At 48.4% G+C, this 20434-nt stretch overlaps 2 protein-coding genes across 3 annotated transcripts in view; both read right to left on the bottom strand.

Moving 5' to 3' along the window:
* The window catches only part of kcnab1a (potassium voltage-gated channel subfamily A regulatory beta subunit 1a), a 192796-nt gene that overhangs the window by 88455 nt on the left and 83907 nt on the right, over positions 1 to 20434 (bottom strand). The window lies entirely within an intron of this gene.
* LOC129831687 (splicing factor 3A subunit 2-like) lies at positions 14975 to 18191 on the bottom strand. Its single transcript, XM_055895051.1, has one exon. The coding sequence runs from the start codon at positions 15988 to 15990 to the stop codon at positions 15136 to 15138; it is 855 nt and encodes a 284-aa protein (XP_055751026.1). The 5' UTR covers positions 15991 to 18191; the 3' UTR covers positions 14975 to 15135.

Here is a 20434-nt window from a genome sequence, read left to right as displayed (position 1 = left end):
TGAGAGAGTTGTCCGCCATTGCTTATCCATAATCCCAACCAGTCATTACTTTTTACTATTCATTTAGCTAGAGCTCTGATCAAGACAGGATGTGACAACCATGAATAAAGGATGGCGGTGTGAGTAAACCTAACTAGTGATCCTGATAAGCTCCTCATTAAATATTCATCACATTAAAACTTCTTAGGGCTAGGCCCCTTTTTTCTTCACTTCCTGTCTGAATGACGTGCCCAAAGTAAACTGCCTGTATCTCAGGCCCAGAAGCCAGGATATACATATAATTGGTACCATTGGAAAGAAAACACTGAAGTTTGTAGAAATTTTAAAATAATGTAGGAGAATATAACACAATAGATTTGGTAGGAGAAAATCCAAAGAAACACCAACCGGAAATACCTTTTTGGAGAGACAATCCTCTTAGAAATGCAAGAGAAAGGTCATATTGAAAATTAGCTCCTATGGCTTCCACAGGGTGTCAGCGGTCTATGTTCAAGGTTTCAGGCTTGTAACTATAAAAACGAATAAGAAATAACAGTTTCAGACTCATGTCTTGGGAATTTGCACCTGCTAAAATCGGTTTTCCATTGAACATACTACTTTCCGAAATAAATATTATAGTTTGATTACATTTTAGGCTGTCTGAGGAGTAAATAAAAACATATTTTGACTTGTTGAAACAAAGTTTATGGGTAGATTTTCAGATTGTTTTCTCTGCAAGATGAACGAGTGGATTACTCAAATCGATGGTGCCAACTAAACAGACTTTTTGGGATATAAAGAAAGATTTTATCTAACAAAATTACACTACATGTTATAGCTGGGACCCTTTGGATGACAAATCAGAGGAAGATTTTCAAAAAGTAAGTGAATATTTAATCGTTATATGTGAACGTATGAAACCTGTGCCGGTGGAAAATAGTTTGATGTGGGGCGCTGACCTCAAACAATCACATGGAATGTTTTGCTTTAATAGCTACTGTAAATTAGTAGTTAGATGCAGTTAGATTATCAAGAATTTAAGCTTTCAGCCAATGTAAGACACTTATATGTACCTAAATGTTTGAAATCCATAATATTCATTATTATTTATTTGAAATGCGCGCCCGCCAGTTTCACCGGAAGTTGTCCCGCTAGCTGGACATCAATCCTTAAGAAGTTTTTAATGTTCATCAACTAAACTAATCTATTGTATCTGGACCTACTGGATGTTACGGGACCCACTGGACTCACTGTCACTCCTGACCCACTGGACTCACTGTCACTTCTGACCCACTGGACTCACTGTCACTCCTGACCTGCTGGACTCACTGTCACTCCTGACCCACTTACTCACTGTCACTTCTGACCCGCTGGACTCACTGTCACTCCTGACCTGCTGGACTCACTGTCACTCCTGAACCACTGGACTCACTGTCACTCCTGAACCACTGGACTCACAGTCACTCCTGACCCACTGGACTCACAGTCACTCCTGACCCAATGGACTCACTGTCACTCCTGGCCTGCTGGACTCACTGTCACTTCTGACCCACTGGACTCACTGTCACTCCTGACCCACTGGACTCACTGTCACTCCTGACCTGCTGGACTCACTGTCACTCCTGACCTACTGGACGCATTGTCACTCCTGACCCACTGGACTCACTGTCACTTCTGACCCACTGGACTCACTGTCACTTCTGACCCACTGGACTCACTGTCACTCCTGACCCACTGGACTCACTGTCACTTCTGACCTGCTTGACTCACTGTCACTCCTGACCCACTGGACTCACTGTCACTCCTGACCCACTGGACTCACTGTCACTCCTGACCCACTGGACTCACTGTCACTCCTGACCCACTTACTCACTGTCACTTCTGACCCACTGGACTCACTGTCACTCTTGACCCACTGGACTCACTGTCACTCCTGACCCACTGGACTCACTGTCACTCCTGACCTGCTGGACTCACTGTCACTCCTGACCTGCTGGACTCACTGTCACTCCTGAACCACTGGACTCACAGTCACTCCTGACCCACTGGACTCACAGTCACTCCTGACCCAATGGACTCACTGTCACTCCTGGCCTGCTGGACTCACTGTCACTTCTGACCCACTGGACTCACTGTCACTCCTGACCCACTGGACTCACTGTCACTCCTGACCTGCTGGACTCACTGTCACTCCTGACCTACTGGACGCATTGTCACTCCTGACCCACTGGACTCACTGTCACTTCTGACCCACTGGACTCACTGTCACTTCTGACCCACTGGACTCACTGTCACTCCTGACCCACTGGACTCACTGTCACTTCTGACCTGCTTGACTCACTGTCACTCCTGACCCACTGGACTCACTGTCACTCCTGACCCACTGGACTCACTGTCACTCCTGACCCACTGGACTCACTGTCACTCCTGACCCACTTACTCACTGTCACTTCTGACCCACTGGACTCACTGTCACTCTTGACCCACTGGACTCACTGTCACTCCTGACCCACTGGACTCACTGTCACTCCTGACCTGCTGGACTCACTGTCACTCCTGACCTGCTGGACTCACTGTCACTCCTGACCCACTGGACTCACTGTCACTCCTGACCCACTAGGAAAACAAGACAAAACAAATGGAAAAGTGAAAGGTGGATCGGCGATGGCTAGAAAGCCGGTGACGTCGACCCCCGAACGCCGCCCGAACAAGGAGAGGAACCGACTTCGACGGAAGTTGTGACAGAGAGAGAGTGAAGAAGAAAGTGAGAGATTGTGTGAAATGACAGGGAAATGAGTGTGAAATAGTAGGTTGTGTCACACACAGAGCCTGTTTCCAGGAGACAACCTGGTGTCTCCACAGTGTCAGGGCCATGTCACACACGGAGCCTGTTTCCAGGAGACAACCTGGTGTCTCCACACTGTCAGGGCCATGTCACACACGGAGCCTGTTTCCAGGAGACAACCTGGTGTCACCACAGTGTCAGGGCCATGTCACACGGAGCCTGTTTCCAGGAGACAACCTGGTGTCTCCACAGTGTCAGGGCCATGTCACACACAGAGCCTGTTTCCAGGAGACAACCTGGTGTCTCCACAGTGTCAGGGCCATGTCACACGGAGCCTGTTTCCAGGAGACAACCTGGTGTCTCCACACTGTCAGGGCCATGTCACACGGAGCCTGTTTCCAGGAGACAACCTGGTGTCTCCACAGTGTCAGGGCCATGTCACACGGAGCCTGTTTCCAGGAGACAACCTGGTGTCTCCACACTGTCAGGGCCATGTCACACGGAGCCTGTTTCCAGGAGACAACCTGGTGTCTCCACAGTGTCAGGGCCATGTCACACGAAGCCTGTTTCCAGGAGACAACCTGGTGTCTCCACAGTGTCAGGGCCATGTCACACACGGAGCCTGTTTCCAGGAGACAACCTGGTGTCTCCACACTGTCAGGGCCATGTCACACACGGAGCCTGTTTCCAGGAGACAACCTGGTGTCACCACAGTGTCAGGGCCATGTCACACGGAGCCTGTTTCCAGGAGACAACCTGGTGTCTCCACAGTGTCAGGGCCATGTCACACACAGAGCCTGTTTCCAGGAGACAACCTGGTGTCTCCACAGTGTCAGGGCCATGTCACACGGAGCCTGTTTCCAGGAGACAACCTGGTGTCACCACAGTGTCAGGGCCATGTCACACGGAGCCTGTTTCCAGGAGACAACCTGGTGTCTCCACAGTGTCAGGGCCATGTCACACACAGAGCCTATTTCCAGGAGACAACCTGGTGTCTCCACAGTGTCAGGGCCATGTCACACGGAGCCTGTTTCCAGGAGACAACCTGGTGTCTCCACACTGTCAGGGCCATGTCACACGGAGCCTGTTTCCAGGAGACAACCTGGTGTCTCCACAGTGTCAGGGCCATGTCACACGGAGCCTGTTTCCAGGAGACAACCTGGTGTCTCCACACTGTCAGGGCCATGTCACACGGAGCCTGTTTCCAGGAGACAACCTGGTGTCTCCACAGTGTCAGGGCCATGTCACACACGGAGCCTGTTTCCAGGAGACAACCTGTTGGCAAGTGAACATTACGCGCATCCACGCCAACGTAGAGCACATTTACAGGTCATGAGGCCATTTCACACAGATGGACAGTATGTAGAGGTGATAACAAGCTTCCAGATCCAGAGACAAGCTGCTAAGATTACAGGCATTCACACCAACATACAGACACACAGCAATCATGGACCAGGAAGAGGGCACGAAGGTTAGGGTTCTGGTGAGGAGGGCGAGGGGCGAAAACCCACCACCAATACACTGACTGAGATCTGGTGGGGAGGGTAGAAAGAAGGGAGGGATGGAAGGAAGGAGGCAGGACTCACACAAACAGATTGCTGTTTTGTGTAGGCAGGTTAATTACTAGTGTGGAGGGTACCCAGGATGTTAAAGTAGGCACCAGACTATCACTGAGAGCGGGGGAAGAGGGTGAGAGAGGGAGGATGGAGAGAGGGAGGATGGAGGAGGAGGAGAGAGGGATGATGGAGGAAGAGGGGGATGGAGAGAGGGAGGAGAAGGAGAGTGTGAGAGAGAAACGAGTAGAAACAGTATAGGCAAGAGAGAAGGACGGAGAGAGAGGGTGAGAGACAGTTCACTTCCTTTTTCCAGATGGGATATCCTGCCAGCTTTGATATCAATCAATCGAGAGAGAGAGAGAGAGAGAGAGAGAGAGAGAGAGAGAGAGAGAGAGAGAGAGAGAGAGAGAGAGAGAAAGAGAGAGAGAGACAGGAATATCCAATGCCTGAGGTCATCTGCCTGTTGCATATTGAGCAGGAACCTGGACTTCATCAAAGGAATCGGAAATACAGACATTATAATCCTACAGGAAACATTGTATAAAGGAGATGGACTCACTGGTTGCCCTCTAGGTTACAGAGAGCTGGTAGTCCCATCCACCAAACTACCAGGTGTGAAACATGGTATAGAGGAGACAGACCCACTGGTTGCCCTCTAGGTTACAGAGAGCTGGTAGTCCCATCCAAACTACCAGGTGTGAAACAGGGAAGAGACTCAGAGGGGTATGCTAATGTGTTATAGAGCAGACTAAAATATTAATCAGAACAGTAACATTTTACATTTGGATAGAAATTCAACAGGAATGTATCTTAACAGAGAACAATGTCCTCCTGTGTGCTACCTGTATCCCCCCCACTAGAATCCCCATACTTTAATGAAGACAGCTTCTCCATCCTGGAGGGGGAAATCAATCATTTCCAGGCCCAGGGACATGTACTAGTCTATGACGACCTAAATGCCAGAACTGGACAAGAACCTGACACCCTCAGCACACAGGGGGACAAACACCTGCCTGCAGGTGACAGCATTCCCTCCCCCATATGCCCCCCTAGGCACAACTATGACAACATAACCAACAATAATAGGTCACAACTCCTGCAGGACTGTCGCATGCTGGGTATGTACATAGTCAATGGTAGGCTTCGAGGGGACTCCTATGGTAGGTACACCTATAGCTCATCTCTTGGCAGTAGCACTGTAGACTACTTTATCACTGACCTCAACCCAGAGTCTCTCAGAGCGTTCACAGTCAGCCCACTGACACCCCTATCAGACCACAGAAAAATCACAGTCTACTTGAACAGAGCAATACTCAATCATGAGGCATCAAAGCCAAAGGAACTGAGTAACATTAAGAAATGCTATAGATGGAAGGAATGTAATGTGGAAACTTACCAAAAAAACAATTAGACAACAACAAATTCAATCCCTTTTAGACAACTTCCTGGACAAAACGTTCCACTGTAATAGTGAAGGTGTGAACATGGCAGGAGAAAATTTTAACAATATATTTGACGTCAGCTTCCCTATCAAATAAAACAATTTCAAACAGAAAACCTAAGAAAATTAACAACAATGACACATGGTTTGATGAAGAATACAAAAACCTAAGAAAGAAATTGAGAAACCTGTCCAACCAAAAACATAGAGACCCAGAAAACCTGAGTCTACGTCTTCACTGTGGTGAATCACTGAAACAAAACAGAAATACACTACGGAGAAAGAAGAAACAGTCAGAAATCAGCTCAATGTAACTGAAGAATCCATACACTCCAACCACCTCTGGGAAAATTGGAAAACACGAAGTTAGTATCTATCCAAAATGGAGATCTATGGGTAAAGCAATATTTTTGGCCCTATAACATTGAACAAACAGCAAAAACATATACATGATCAAATACAAATCTTACAATAAACTATTAATGTTACGGCTCTCGTTGGGAGAAGGAGACCAAGGCTCAGCGTGGTGGGCGCGCATCGTATTTTTATCGATGACACCAACAACCAACAAAATCAAAAACGAAAGTGCACAGTTCTGTCAGGAAAAAACACTAAACAGAAAAAGAGACCCCACAAAACCCAAACGGAAAATGACAACTTATATATGATCCCCAATCAGAGACAACGATAGACAGCTGCCTCTGATTGGGAACCACACTCGGCCAAACACAAAGAAATAGAAAACATAGAATTTCCCACCCGAGTCACACGCTGACCTACCCAAACATAGAAAATAATAAGGATCTCTAAGGTCAGGGCGTGACAATTAAAGACTACCAGAACCCACTGGATTCTCCAATTACATTAAATTAACAACAGGACAAAATACAAACCCTCCGACCCAAAAAGGCCTGTGGTGTTGACGGTATCCTCAATGAAATGATAAAATATACAGACAACAAATTCCAAATGGCTATACTTAAACTTTTTAACATCATCCTTAGCTCTGGCATCAACAGCAACCTTGGGAAAATATTTTTGCATTATCATTAAGAGCAGACTCGTACATTTCCTCAGTGAACACAATGTACTGATGTCACTCACGTCTGTAGCCATGAAGTGCTTTGAAAGGCTGGTCATGGATCACATCAGCACCATCATCCCAGAAACCCTAGACCCACTCCAATTTGCATACCGCCCCAACAGATCCACAGATTATGAAATCTCTTTTGCACTCCACACTGCCCATTCCCACCTCGACAAAAATAACACCTATGTGAAATGATGTTCCTTGACTACAGCTTAGCGCTCAACACCATAGTGCCCTCAAAGCTCATCAATAAGCTATGGACCCTTGGATTAAACACCTCCCTCTGCAACTGGATTTTGCAACTGGAAAAATCTGTATACAGTGTGTGCAAATGAAGTAAGGAGGTAAGGAAATAAATAGGCCAATAGTGGTGAAGTAATTACAATTTAGCAATTTACACTGGAGTGATAATATGTGCAGATGAGGATGTGCAAGTAGAAATACTGATGTGCAAAAGAACAGAAAAACAAAATCAAATATGGGGATGAGGTAGGTAGCTGGTTGGATTAAATATATTTCAAAACTGTAAATAGATGTTCTCTGTAGTAGAATAATACTAAATACAGTACTATGTACTGATATTGTTGCCACCAAGGCTAATAAAATCATCCTCTAAGTCTTTTGTCAATATCAATATTTACGAACTCGTATATAGACATTGTATATACATTGTATATAGACTTAAAATGACATTTTAAATGTCTTTATTCTTTTGGAACTTCTGTGAGTGTTATTGTTTATTATCTACTTCACTTGCTTTGGAAATGTTAACATATGTTTCCCATGCCATTAAAGCCCTTGAATTGAAATTGAATTGAGAGAGAGAGAGAGAGAGAGAGAGAGAGAGAGAGAGAGAGAGAGAGAGAGAGAGAGAGAGAGAGAGAGAGAGAGAGAGAGAGAGAGAGAGAGAGAGAGAGAGAGAGAGAGAGAGAGAGAGAGAGAGGGAAGAAAGGAAGGAAGGAGATAAAAGACATTGAGGAGATAGATTTGAGTTGATGTTCCTCTGGTCTTAAACTGACGTTGTTCGTTTATTTATAACCTGTCCATAGCGCTCTGTCTCTCAGAGGTGAGGGAGATCCCATTTCCTCATCTACTCATCGACTGTCTCAAGGCCCCTGCGCCATCCACTCAAAGGGGGGTGTGTGTACATTTCATGAATAATCAGCTACAGTATGAACACGTTTACCTGCAGTCTTTGACACGCTACCCATCGCGGGAATATTGTGATGCATTGACCTTCAGTGTAAAGTGTGGCTTTACTTAGTGTGTGCATGCATGTAAACTGTAGATGTATTTCTCATTAACATTGTAACCTTGTCAGAATAAATCAAATACTGCAAAATTGTACAAAGAGAATTTAAAAAGGTGTGAGAGAGAATGAAAGAGGCGAGAGTCAGAGAGACGTGATGGACTGAGAGAAGTGAAAGAGCTGAGAGACACATGATGGATGCTTGGCAGTGTCACGTTCCTGACCTTATTTTCCTTTGTTTAGTTGGTCAGATTATACAGTCTACAGTAACATATAGACTAAACCCAGATTATACAGTCTACAGTAACATATAGACTAAACTCGGATTATACAGTCTACAGTAACATATAGACTAAACCTGGATTATACACTCTACAGTAACATATAGACTAAACTCGGATTATACAGTCTACAGTAACATATAGACTAAACCTAGATTATACAGTCTACAGTAACATATAGACTAAACTCTGATTATTTTTTTATTTTTTTTATTTATCCGTTATTTTACCAGGTAAGTTGACTGAGAACACGTTCTCATTTGCAGCAACGACCTGGGGAATAGTTACAGGGGAGAGGAGGGGGATGAATGAGCCAATTGTAAACTGGGGATTATTAGGTGACCGTGATGGTTGAGGGCCAGATTGGGAATTTAGCCAGGACACCGGGGTTAACACCCCTACTCTTACGACAAGTGCCATGGGATCTTTAATGACCTCAGAAAGTCAGGACACCCGTTTAACGTCCCATCCGAAAGACGGCACCCTACACAGAACAGTGTCCCCAATCACTGCCCTGGGGCATTGGGATATTTTATTAGACCAGAGGAAAGAGTGCCTCCTACTGGCCCTCCAACACCACTTCCAGCAGCATCTGGTCTCCCATCCAGGGACTGACCAGGACCAACCCTGCTTAGCTTCAGAAGCAAGCCAGCAGTGGTATGCAGGGTGGTATGCTGCAGTCTACAGTAACATATAGACTAAACTCGGATTATACAGTCTACAGTAACATATATACTAAACTCGGATTATACAGTCTACAGTAACATATAGACTAAACTCGGATTATACAGTCTACAGTAACATATAGACTAAACTCGGATTATACAGTCTACAGTAACATATAGACTAAACTCGGATTATACAGTCTACAGTAACATATAAACTACTCTCAACTGATTCAGTCTACAGTCTACAGTACAGTGAGTCAGATATGATCAGTTGATTCAGTCTCCAGTCTACAGTACAGTGAGTCATATACGATCAGTTGATTCAGTCTACAGTCTACAGTACAGTGAGTCAGATATGATCAGTTGATTCAGTCTGTCAGTGTTACTGTACATTATGTCACATATTATCTCTCATGGCCCTCTGTTTACGTTCCACAGAGACAGACATCACATCACATTCAGGGAGAGGAGAACTATACAAAACACACACACACACGCAAACACACACACACAGACACACATGCAGACACACGTACACACAAACAGACAGACAAATACACACACACACACACACACAAACAGACAGACAAATAGACACACACACACAAACAGACAGACAAATAGACACACACACACACACACACACACACACACACACACACACACACACACACACACACACACACACAGACACACACACACACACACACACACACACACACACAGACACACACACACACACACACACACACACACACACACACACACACACACACACACACACACACACACACACACACACACACACACACACACACACACACCAGCGATGGATCCATAACAACACTGTCTGTGATTCTGACAATCCCTTTCGTATATCTCTCTCCCCCTCTTTCTCTTTCTCTCCTCATCTCTTCTATTCTCTTTGTTGCTGTCTCTTTCTCCCCCCTACAGTACATACTGACAGTAATTACATCTTAACATGCTACGTTTGGCAGCATAGCATGTTTAGATGTCAACAGTTAAATACCACTTTCCCACTTGGCAAGAAAATTAGGGAGTGGGAGAGACAGGAAGAGAGGGAGACAGAAAGAGAGTGAGAGAGAAAGAGAGAGAGAGAGAGAGAGAGAGAAAGAGAGAGAGACAGAAAGAGAGGGTGGGAGAGAGAAAGAGAGTGAGATTGAGTGATATGAGGGAGGGGGAACATTAATTTGTGTAGTTTAGTAAAGAGTAATACAGAAATAGAGCAGCAGTATTAACATCCCACTGTTTTACAGACCACCTGCTGCCAGGGGCATACATCCTATTAGTACCACTGATGTAACCTCCTATTTAAAATGATGTTAACATACCATTACTAACATATATTATATAGGCTTCCTCACTCTTCAAGGTGCAGATGCTTTACACCCATCATGCATTATCTTTAATCCAACGCCCCTAGTTAGCAAAATATTCTCTCCTGCCTAGACTCATCAACATATTCTTAATGTATAGCATCTGGTATACATCAGCGATGCTAGAGAATACATAGGAAAAGCCTACTTCAGCACAGTCTCTTCTTCCCAGAGCCATCCATCTCCATCCCCTCTCTGTCTCTCTGCCTCCCCTGAGCTCCTCTAACTCTGTCTCAGCCCTCTCTAACAGGCCCTGTCTCTCTGCCTCCTCTGAGCTCCTCTAACCCTGTTTCAGCCCTCTCTAACAGGCCCTGTCTCTCTGCCTCCCCTGAGCTCCTCTAACCCTGTCTCAGCCCTCTCTAACAGGCCGTGTCTCTCTGCCTCCTCTGAGCTCCTCTAACCTTGTCTCAGCCCTCTCTAACAGGCCCTGTCTCTCTGCCTCCTCTGAGCTCCTCTAACCCTGTCTCAGCCCTCTATAACAGGCCCTCTCTGTCTGCCTCCTCTGAGCTCCTCTAACCCTGTCTCAGCCCTCTCTAACAGGCCCTGTCTCTCTGCCTCCCCAGAGCTCCTCTAACCCTGTCTCAGCCCTCTCTAACAGGCCCTCTCTGTCTGCCTCCCCAGAGCTCCTCTAACCCTGTCCCAGCCCTCTCTAACAGGCCCTGTCTCTCTGCCTCCCCAGATCTCCTCTAACCCTGTCTCAGCCCTCTCTAACAGGCCCTGTCTCTCTGCCTCCCCAGAGCTCCTCTAACCCTGTCTCAGCCCTCTCTAACAGGCCCTGTCTCTCTGCCTCCCCAGAGCTCCTCTAACCCTGTCTCAGCCCTCTCTAACAGGCCCTGTCTCTCTGCCTCCCCAGAGCTCCTCTAACCCTGTCTCAGCTCTCTAACAGGCCCTGTCTCTCTGCCTCCCCAGAGCTCCTCTAACCCTGTCCCAGCCCTCTCTAACAGGCCCTGTCTCTCTGCCTCCCCAGAGCTCCTCTAACCCTGTCTCAGCCCTCTCTAACAGGCCCTGTCTCTCTGCCTCCCCAGAGCTCCTCTAACCCTGTCTCAGCCCTCTCTAACAGGCCCTCTCTGTCTGCCTCCCCAGAGCTCCTCTAACCCTGTCCCAGCCCTCTCTAACAGGCCCTGTCTCTCTGCCTCCCCAGAGCTCCTCTAACCCTGTCTCAGCCCTCTCTAACAGGCCCTGTCTCTCTGCCTCCTCTGAGCTCCTCTAACCCTGTTTCAGCCCTCTCTAACAGGCCCTGTCTCTCTGCCTCCCCTGAGCTCCTCTAACCCTGTCTCAGCCCTCTCTAACAGGCCGTGTCTCTCTGCCTCCTCTGAGCTCCTCTAACCTTGTCTCAGCCCTCTCTAACAGGCCCTGTCTCTCTGCCTCCTCTGAGCTCCTCTAACCCTGTCTCAGCCCTCTATAACAGGCCCTCTCTGTCTGCCTCCTCTGAGCTCCTCTAACCCTGTCTCAGCCCTCTCTAACAGGCCCTGTCTCTCTGCCTCCCCAGAGCTCCTCTAACCCTGTCTCAGCCCTCTCTAACAGGCCCTCTCTGTCTGCCTCCCCAGAGCTCCTCTAACCCTGTCCCAGCCCTCTCTAACAGGCCCTGTCTCTCTGCCTCCCCAGATCTCCTCTAACCCTGTCTCAGCCCTCTCTAACAGGCCCTGTCTCTCTGCCTCCCCAGAGCTCCTCTAACCCTGTCTCAGCCCTCTCTAACAGGCCCTGTCTCTCTGCCTCCCCAGAGCTCCTCTAACCCTGTCTCAGCCCTCTCTAACAGGCCCTGTCTCTCTGCCTCCCCAGAGCTCCTCTAACCCTGTCTCAGCTCTCTAACAGGCCCTGTCTCTCTGCCTCCCCAGAGCTCCTCTAACCCTGTCCCAGCCCTCTCTAACAGGCCCTGTCTCTCTGCCTCCCCAGAGCTCCTCTAACCCTGTCTCAGCCCTCTCTAACAGGCCCTGTCTCTCTGCCTCCCCAGAGCTCCTCTAACCCTGTCTCAGCCCTCTCTAACAGGCCCTCGCTGTCTGCCTCCCCAGAGCTCCTCTAACCCTGTCCCAGCCCTCTCTAACAGGCCCTGTCTCTCTGCCTCCCCAGAGCTCCTCTAACCCTGTCTCAGCCCTCTCTAACAGGCCCTGTCTCTCTGCCTCCCCAGAGCTCCTCTAACCCTGTCTCAGCCCTCTCTAACAGGCCCTGTCTCTCTGCCTCCCCAGAGCTCCTCTAACCCTGTCTCAGCCCTCTCTAACAGGCCCTGTCTCTCTGCCTCCCCAGAGCTCCTCTAACCCTGTCTCAGCTCTCTAACAGGCCCTGTCTCTCTGCCTCCCCAGAGCTCCTCTAACCCTGTCCCAGCCATCTCTAACAGGCCCTGTCTCTCTGCCTCCCCAGAGCTCCTCTAACCCTGTCTCAGCCCTCTCTAACAGGCCCTGTCTCTCTGCCTCCCCAGAGCTCCCCTAACCCTGTCTCAGCCCTCTCTAACAGGCTATTTATTGGTTTATTGGGATCCCCAATAGCAGCTGCTGTTCCTGGGGTCAACACAAAAACACTGGTACACTGATAGACAAGAACAGTAACACAAAGAATAATGTGTGTTCCCCACAGAGCACAGCAGACAGTAACACCTACTGACGTGATCTCCCACCCTGTTCCAGAACCTCTTCTACAAAGGTTTTAACTTGAGTGTTTACGAATTACAGCCATTTCCCTCGACATATCTCTTCTCCATTCCCCCAGTACTGTCACTCAGCCCAGACAGATGAACCCCCTGCAGATGGAGGTCAAAATGAGAGCATGAGGGGAGAACGAGGAGGTAGAGAGCCACTAGAGAGGGCCAGATGGTTGGGGTTATCATGAAGGAGAACGGGGAGGTAGAGAGCCACTAGAGAGGGCCAGATGGTTGGGGTTATCATGAAGGAGAACGAGGAGGTAGAGAGCCACTAGAGTGGGCCAGATGGTTGGGGTTATCATGAAGGAGAACGGGGAGGTAGAGAGCCACTAGAGAGAGCCAGATGGTTGGGGTTATCATGAAGGAGAATGAGGAGGTAGAGAGCCACTAGAGAGGGCCAGATGGTTGGGGTTATCATGAAGGAGAACAGGGAGGTAGAGAGCCACTAGAGAGGGCCAGAGGGTTGGGGTTATCATGAGGGAGAACGGGGAGGTAGAGAGCCACTAGAGAGGGCCAGATGGTTGGGGTTATCATGAGGGAGAACGAGGAGGTAGAGAGCCACTAGAGAGGGCCAGAGGGTTTGGGTTATCATGAAGGAGAACGGGGAGGTAGAGAGCCACTAGAGAGGGCCAGATGGTTGGGGTTATCATGAAGGAGAATGGGGAGGTAGAGAGCCACTAGAGAGGGCAGATGGTCAGGTTATCATGAGAGTGTGGAGAGGGCAGAGTACCCAGGAAGCTGCAGTGAAATGACTCTTTAAACGGACCGCCAGAGGAGAAGAGGACAGTCAATACTCCCGTCTCTCACCAGAGGCTGCCTTCTGTCACATCTTATGAACCTCAGTTTCATCTACTTCCATTTGAATTGCTATCAGTTCTCTGCAACTGATGATCCAAAACGGATCACACAAGACAAGCCAGAGGGGGAAACTACTTGAGACAACAGAGAGGAGACCCGAAGCGATCGGGAACATGAGAAACCAAAAGAGAGGCAGAAATCCTTCAGGCCAGATAGGGGAGAACCTATTCCAGACCAGGAGAAAATCATTCAGGCCAGATAGGGGAGAAACTATTTTATTACCTTTATTTAACTAGGCAAGTCAGTTAAAAGAACAAATTATTTTTTTCAATGACTGCCTAGGAACAGTGGGTTAACTGCCTTGTTCAAGGGCAGAACAACAGATTTCTACCTTGTCAGCTCAGGGATTCAATCTTTCGGTTACTAGTCCAACGCTTTAACCACTAGGCTACCTGCCACGCCAATGGGACAACTCATTCCAGACCAAGAGAGAGTCTAGAGGGGTAAGACACGTCCTTCATCACAGCTGACTATAGATGACTGCCTCTGTAGCTGAATATGAAAGGACTGTGGTCAGACAGGGAAGTACTGCCTGCTCTTTTATCATTCATGTCTTTGGCTCTGCCTCCCTTCTCTCTCTATCACCCCACGGGAGCTAAACACTGGCTAATGTGTCTCCCACTGCATTCGACAGAGATGCCTCAAACCTGTTCTGGCCCCTCGGGCACTGCAACAAAGACCACACAGAGATATATCAAACCTGTTCTGGCCCCTCGGGCACCGCAACAAAGAATACACAGAGATATATCAAACCTGTTCTGGCCCCTCGGGCACCGCAACAAAGAACACACAGAGATATATCAAACCTGTTCTGGACCCTCGGGCACCGCAACAAAGACCACACAGAGATATATCAAACCTGTTCTGGCCCCTCGGGCACCGCAACAAAGAATACACAGAGATATATCAAACCTGTTCTGGCCCCTCGGGCACCGCAACAAAGAACACACAGAGATATATCAAACCTGTTCTGGCCCCTCGGGCACCGCAACAAAGACCACACAGAGATATATCAAACCTGTTCTGGCCCCTCGGGCACCGCAACAAAGAATACACAGAGATTTATCAAACCTGTTCTGGCCCCTCGGGCACCGCAACAAAGAATACACAGAGATTTAACAAACCTGTTCTGGACCCTCGGGCACCGCAACAAAGACCACACAAAGATACATCAATAAATAAAGCAGCCACAATGATGATTATACTGTGAAAGATGGCTCCTTGCTCAAACACTCTAAATTCACACAGAAGCTGAGGATGGATGGATGGATGATGGATGGAAGGATGTTGGATGGATGTTGGATGGATGGATGTTGGATGGAAGGAAGGAAGAATGGATGGATGATATTGGATGGATGTTGGATGGATGTTGGATGGATGGATGGATGTTGGATGGATGGATGGATGGATGTTGGATGGATGGATGGATGTTGGATGGATGGATGTTGGATGGATGTTGGATGGATGGATGGATGATGGATGGATGGATGTTGGATGGATGGATGTTGGATGGATGGATGGATGTTGGATGGATGGATGGATGTTGGATGAATGGATGGATGATGGATTGATGGATGGATGGATGGATGATGGATTGATGGATGGATGTTGGATGGATGTTGGATGAATGGATGGATGATGGATGGATGTTGGATGGATGGATGGATGATGGATGAATGGATGGATGATGGATTGATGGATGTTGGATGGATGTTGGATGGATGTTGGAGGAATGGATGGATGATGAATTGATGGATGGATGGATGTTGGATGGATGGATGGATGTTGGATGGATGTTGGATGAATGGATGGATGATGGATTGATGTTGGATGGATGTTGGATGTTGGATGAATGGATGGATGATGGATGGATGTTGGATGGATGGATGTTGGATGAATGGATGGATGTTGGATGGATGGATGGATGTTGGATGGATAGATGGATGGATGTTGGATGGATGGATGGATGTTGGATGAATGGATGGATGATGGATTGATGGATGGATGGATGTTGGATGGATGGATGGTCCCGTGTGGCTCAGTTGGTAGAGCATGGCGCCTGCAACGTCAGGGTTGTGGGTTCGATTCCCACGGGGGACCAGTACAAAAAAGTATGAATGTATGTACTTGTAAGTCGCTCTGGATAAGAGCGTCTGCTAAATGACTTAAATGTAAATGTAAATGGATGGATGTTGGATGGATGGATGTTGGATGGATGTTGGATGGATGGATGTTGGATGGATGGATGTTGGATGGATGGATGGATGTTGGAAGTATGTTGGATGGATGGATGTTGGATGGATGGATGGATGTTGGATGGATGTTGGAAGTATGATGGATGGATGGATGTTGGATGGATGTTGGAAGTATGTTGGATGGATGGATGGATGTTGGATGGATGTTGGAAGTATGTTGGATGGATGGATGTTGGATGGATGGATGGATGGATGTTGGATGGATGTTGGATGAATGGATGGATGATGGATTGATTGATGGATGGATGTTGGAAGTATGTTGGATGGATGGATGGATGTTGGATGGATGTTGGAAGTATGTTGGATGGATGGATGTTGGATGGATGGATGGATGGATGTTGGATGGATGTTGGATGAATGGATGGATGATGGATTGATTGATGGATGGATGTTGGATGGATGTTGGATGGATGGATGGCCCCGTGTGGCTCAGTTGGTAGAGCATGGCGCCTGCAACGTCAGGGTTGTGGGTTCGATTCCCATGGGGGACCAGTACAAAAAAGTATGAATGTATGTACTTGTAAGTCGCTCTGGATAAGAGCGTCTACTAAATGACTTAAATGTAAATGTAAATGGATGGATGTTGGATGGATGGATGGATGTTGGATGGATGGATGGATGTTGGATGGATGGATGTTGGATGGATGGATGTTGGATGGATGGATGTTGGATGGATGTTGGATGGATGGATTTACATTTACATTTACATTTATCTGTACTGACCTACTGTCTGTCTATAAATCTGTAACTCATCAGTCTGTCTATAAATCTGTACCTCATCAGTCTGTCTATAAATCTGTAACTCGTCAGTCTGTCTATAAATCTGTAACTCGTCAGTCTGTCTATAAATCTGTAACTCGTCAGTCTGTCTATAAATCTGTACCTCATCAGTCTGTCTATAAATCTGTAACTCATCAGGCAAATCAAATCAAATTGTATTTGTCATATTCACATGGTTAGCAGATGTTGATGCGAGCGTAGCGAAATGCTTGTGCTTCTAGTTCCGACAATGCAGTAATAACCAACAAGTAATCTAACCTAACAATTCCACAACTACTACCTTATACACACAAGTGTAAAGGGATAAAGAATATGTACATAAAGATATATGAACGAGTGATGGTACAGAACGGCATAGGCAAGATGCAGTAGATGGTATAGTGAACAGTCTATACATATGAGATGAGTAATGTAGGGTATGTAAACATAAAGTGGCATAGTTTAAAGTGGCTAGTGGTACATGTATTACATAAAGATGGCAAGATGCAGTAGATGATATAGAGTACAGTATATACATATACATATGAGATGGGTAATGTAGGGTATGTAAACATTATATTAAGTGGCATTGTTTAAAGTGGCTAGTGGTACCTTTTTACATAATTTCCATCAATTCCCAGTGGCTGGAGCTGAGTCAGTATGTTGGCAGCGGCCACTAAATGTTAGTGGTGGCTGTTTAACAGTCTGATGGCCTTGAGATAGAAGCTGTTTTTCAGTCTCTCGGTTCCTGCTTTGATGCACCTGTACTGACCTACTGTCTGTCTATAAATCTGTAACTCGTCAGTCTGTCTATAAATCTGTGACTCATCAGTCTGTCTATAAATCTGTAACTCATCAGTCTGTCTATAAATCTGTGACTGGCCACCAATCCATTCCAGTCATGGTAATGCCTCTTGTGTCTGTGTGTTTGTGTGTCAGTGAGTCTGTGTGTTTGTGTGTCAGTGAGTCTGTGTGTTTGTGAGTCTGTGTGTCTGTGTGTCTGTGTGTACCTTTTGTGCATTCAAAAGCATTAGAAAATAACTGAATGCACTTCATAGCCAAGGACAGTGATTATTTGATGAGTTGTCATGGAAACAGGCTGAGATAATGTAAGGTTTAGGACGGCTGGACATCTGTTGAGCGGTTGAATGGAAGTCAACCAAGTCACATGACTTTGTGTTTTAACAGAATTTAGTCCATTATTTTCTTCTCCTCCACCTCCATAACAGATTGTTCCAATGTTCAGAACAACCTGTCACATCCTCCCCCCAACAAGCTCACATCCACCCCCCAACCTGTCACATCCTCCAACCAACCTGTCACATTCTCCCCCCAACCTATCACATCCTCCCCCCAACCTGTCACATCCTCCCCCCAACCTGTCACATCCTCCCCCCAACCAGCTCATCCTCCCCCCAACCAGCTCACATCCTCCCCCCAACCTGTCACATCCTCCCCCCAACCTGTCACATCCTCCCACCAACCAGCTCACATCCACCCCCCAACCTGTCACATCCTCCAACCAACCTGTCACATTCTCCCCCCAACCTATCACATCCTCCCCCCAACCTGTCACATCCTCCCCCCAACCTGTCACATCCTCCCCACAACCTGTCACATCCTCCCCCCAACCAGCTCACATCCTCCCCCCAACCAGTCACATCCTCCCCCCAACCTGTCACATCCTCCCCCCAACCTGTCACATCCTCCCCCCAACCTGTCACATCCTCCCCCCAACCTGTCACATCCTCCCCCCAACCTGTCACATCCTCCCCCCAACCTGTCACATTCTCCACCCCAACCAGCTCACATCCTCCCCCCAACCTGTCACATTCTCCACCCCAACCTGTCACATCCACCCCCAACCTGTCACATACACCCCCAACCTGTCACATCCTCCCCCAACCAGCTCACATCCTACCCCAACCTGTCAAATCCTCCCCCCAACCTGTCACATCCTCCCCCCAACCAGCTCACAACCTCCCCCCAACCTGTCACATCCTCCCCCAACCTGTCACATCCTCTCCCCAACCTGTCACATCCACTCCCCAACCTGTCACATCCACCCCCCAACCTGTCACATCCTCCCCCAACCAGCTCACATCCTCCCCCAACCTGTCAAATCCTCCCCCCAACCTGTCACATCCTCCCCCCAACCAGCTCACAACCTCCCCCCAACCTGTCACATCCTCCCCCAACCTGTCACATCCTCTCCCCAACCTGTCACATCCTCCCCCCAACCTGTCACATCCTCCCCCCAACCAGCTCATCCTCCCCCCAACCAGCTCACATCCTCCCCCCAACCTGTCACATCCTCCCCCCAACCTGTCACATCCTCCCTCCAACCAGCTCACATCCACCCCCCAACCTGTCACATCCTCCAACCAACCTGTCACATTCTCCCCCCAACCTATCACATCCTCCCCCCAACCTGTCACATCCTCCCCCCAACCTGTCACATCCTCCCCACAACCTGTCACATCCTCCCCCCAACCAGCTCACATCCTCCCCCCAACCAGTCACATCCTCCCCCCAACCTGTCACATCCTCCCCCCAACCTGTCACATCCTCCCCCCAACCTGTCACATCCTCCCCCCAACCTGTCACATCCTCCCCCCAACCTGTCACATCCTCCCCCCAACCTGTCACATTCTCCACCCCAACCAGCTCACATCCTCCCCCCAACCTGTCACATTCTCCACCCCAACCTGTCACATCCACCCCCAACCTGTCACATCCACCCCCCAACCTGTCACATCCTCCCCCAACCAGCTCACATCCTCCCCCAACCTGTCAAATCCTCCCCCCAACCTGTCACATCCTCCCCCCAACCAGCTCACAACCTCCCCCCAACCTGTCACATCCTCCCCCAACCTGTCACATCCTCTCCCCAACCTGTCACATCCACTCCCCAACCTGTCACATCCACCCCCCAACCTGTCACATCCTCCCCCAACCAGCTCACATCCTCCCCCAACCTGTCAAATCCTCCCCCCAACCTGTCACATCCTCCCCCCAACCAGCTCACAACCTCCCCCCAACCTGTCACATCCTCCCCCAACCTGTCACATCCTCTCCCCAACCTGTCACATCCACTCCCCAACCTGTCACATCCTCCCCCCAACCAGCTCACATCCTCCCCCAACCAGCTCACATCCTCCCCCCAACCTGTCACATCCTCCCCCCAACCAGCTCACATCCTCCCCCCAACCTGTCACATCCTCCCCCCAACCTGTCACATCCACCCCCCAACCTGTCACATCCTCCCCCCAACCTGTCACATCCTCCCCCCAACCTGTCACATCCTCCCCCCAACCAGCTCACATCCACCCCCCAACCTGTCACATCCTCCAACCAACCTGTCACATTCTCCCCCCAACCTATCACATCCTCCCCCCAACCTGTCACATCCTCCCCCCAACCTGTCACATCCTCCCCACAACCTGTCACATCCTCCCCCCAACCAGCTCACATCCTCCCCCCA

The sequence above is a fragment of the Salvelinus fontinalis genome, chromosome 33, assembly GCF_029448725.1.
Source record: "Salvelinus fontinalis isolate EN_2023a chromosome 33, ASM2944872v1, whole genome shotgun sequence".
NCBI classification, from domain to species: domain Eukaryota; kingdom Metazoa; phylum Chordata; class Actinopteri; order Salmoniformes; family Salmonidae; genus Salvelinus; species Salvelinus fontinalis.
This window is presented reverse-complemented; position numbering and strand designations above follow the sequence as displayed.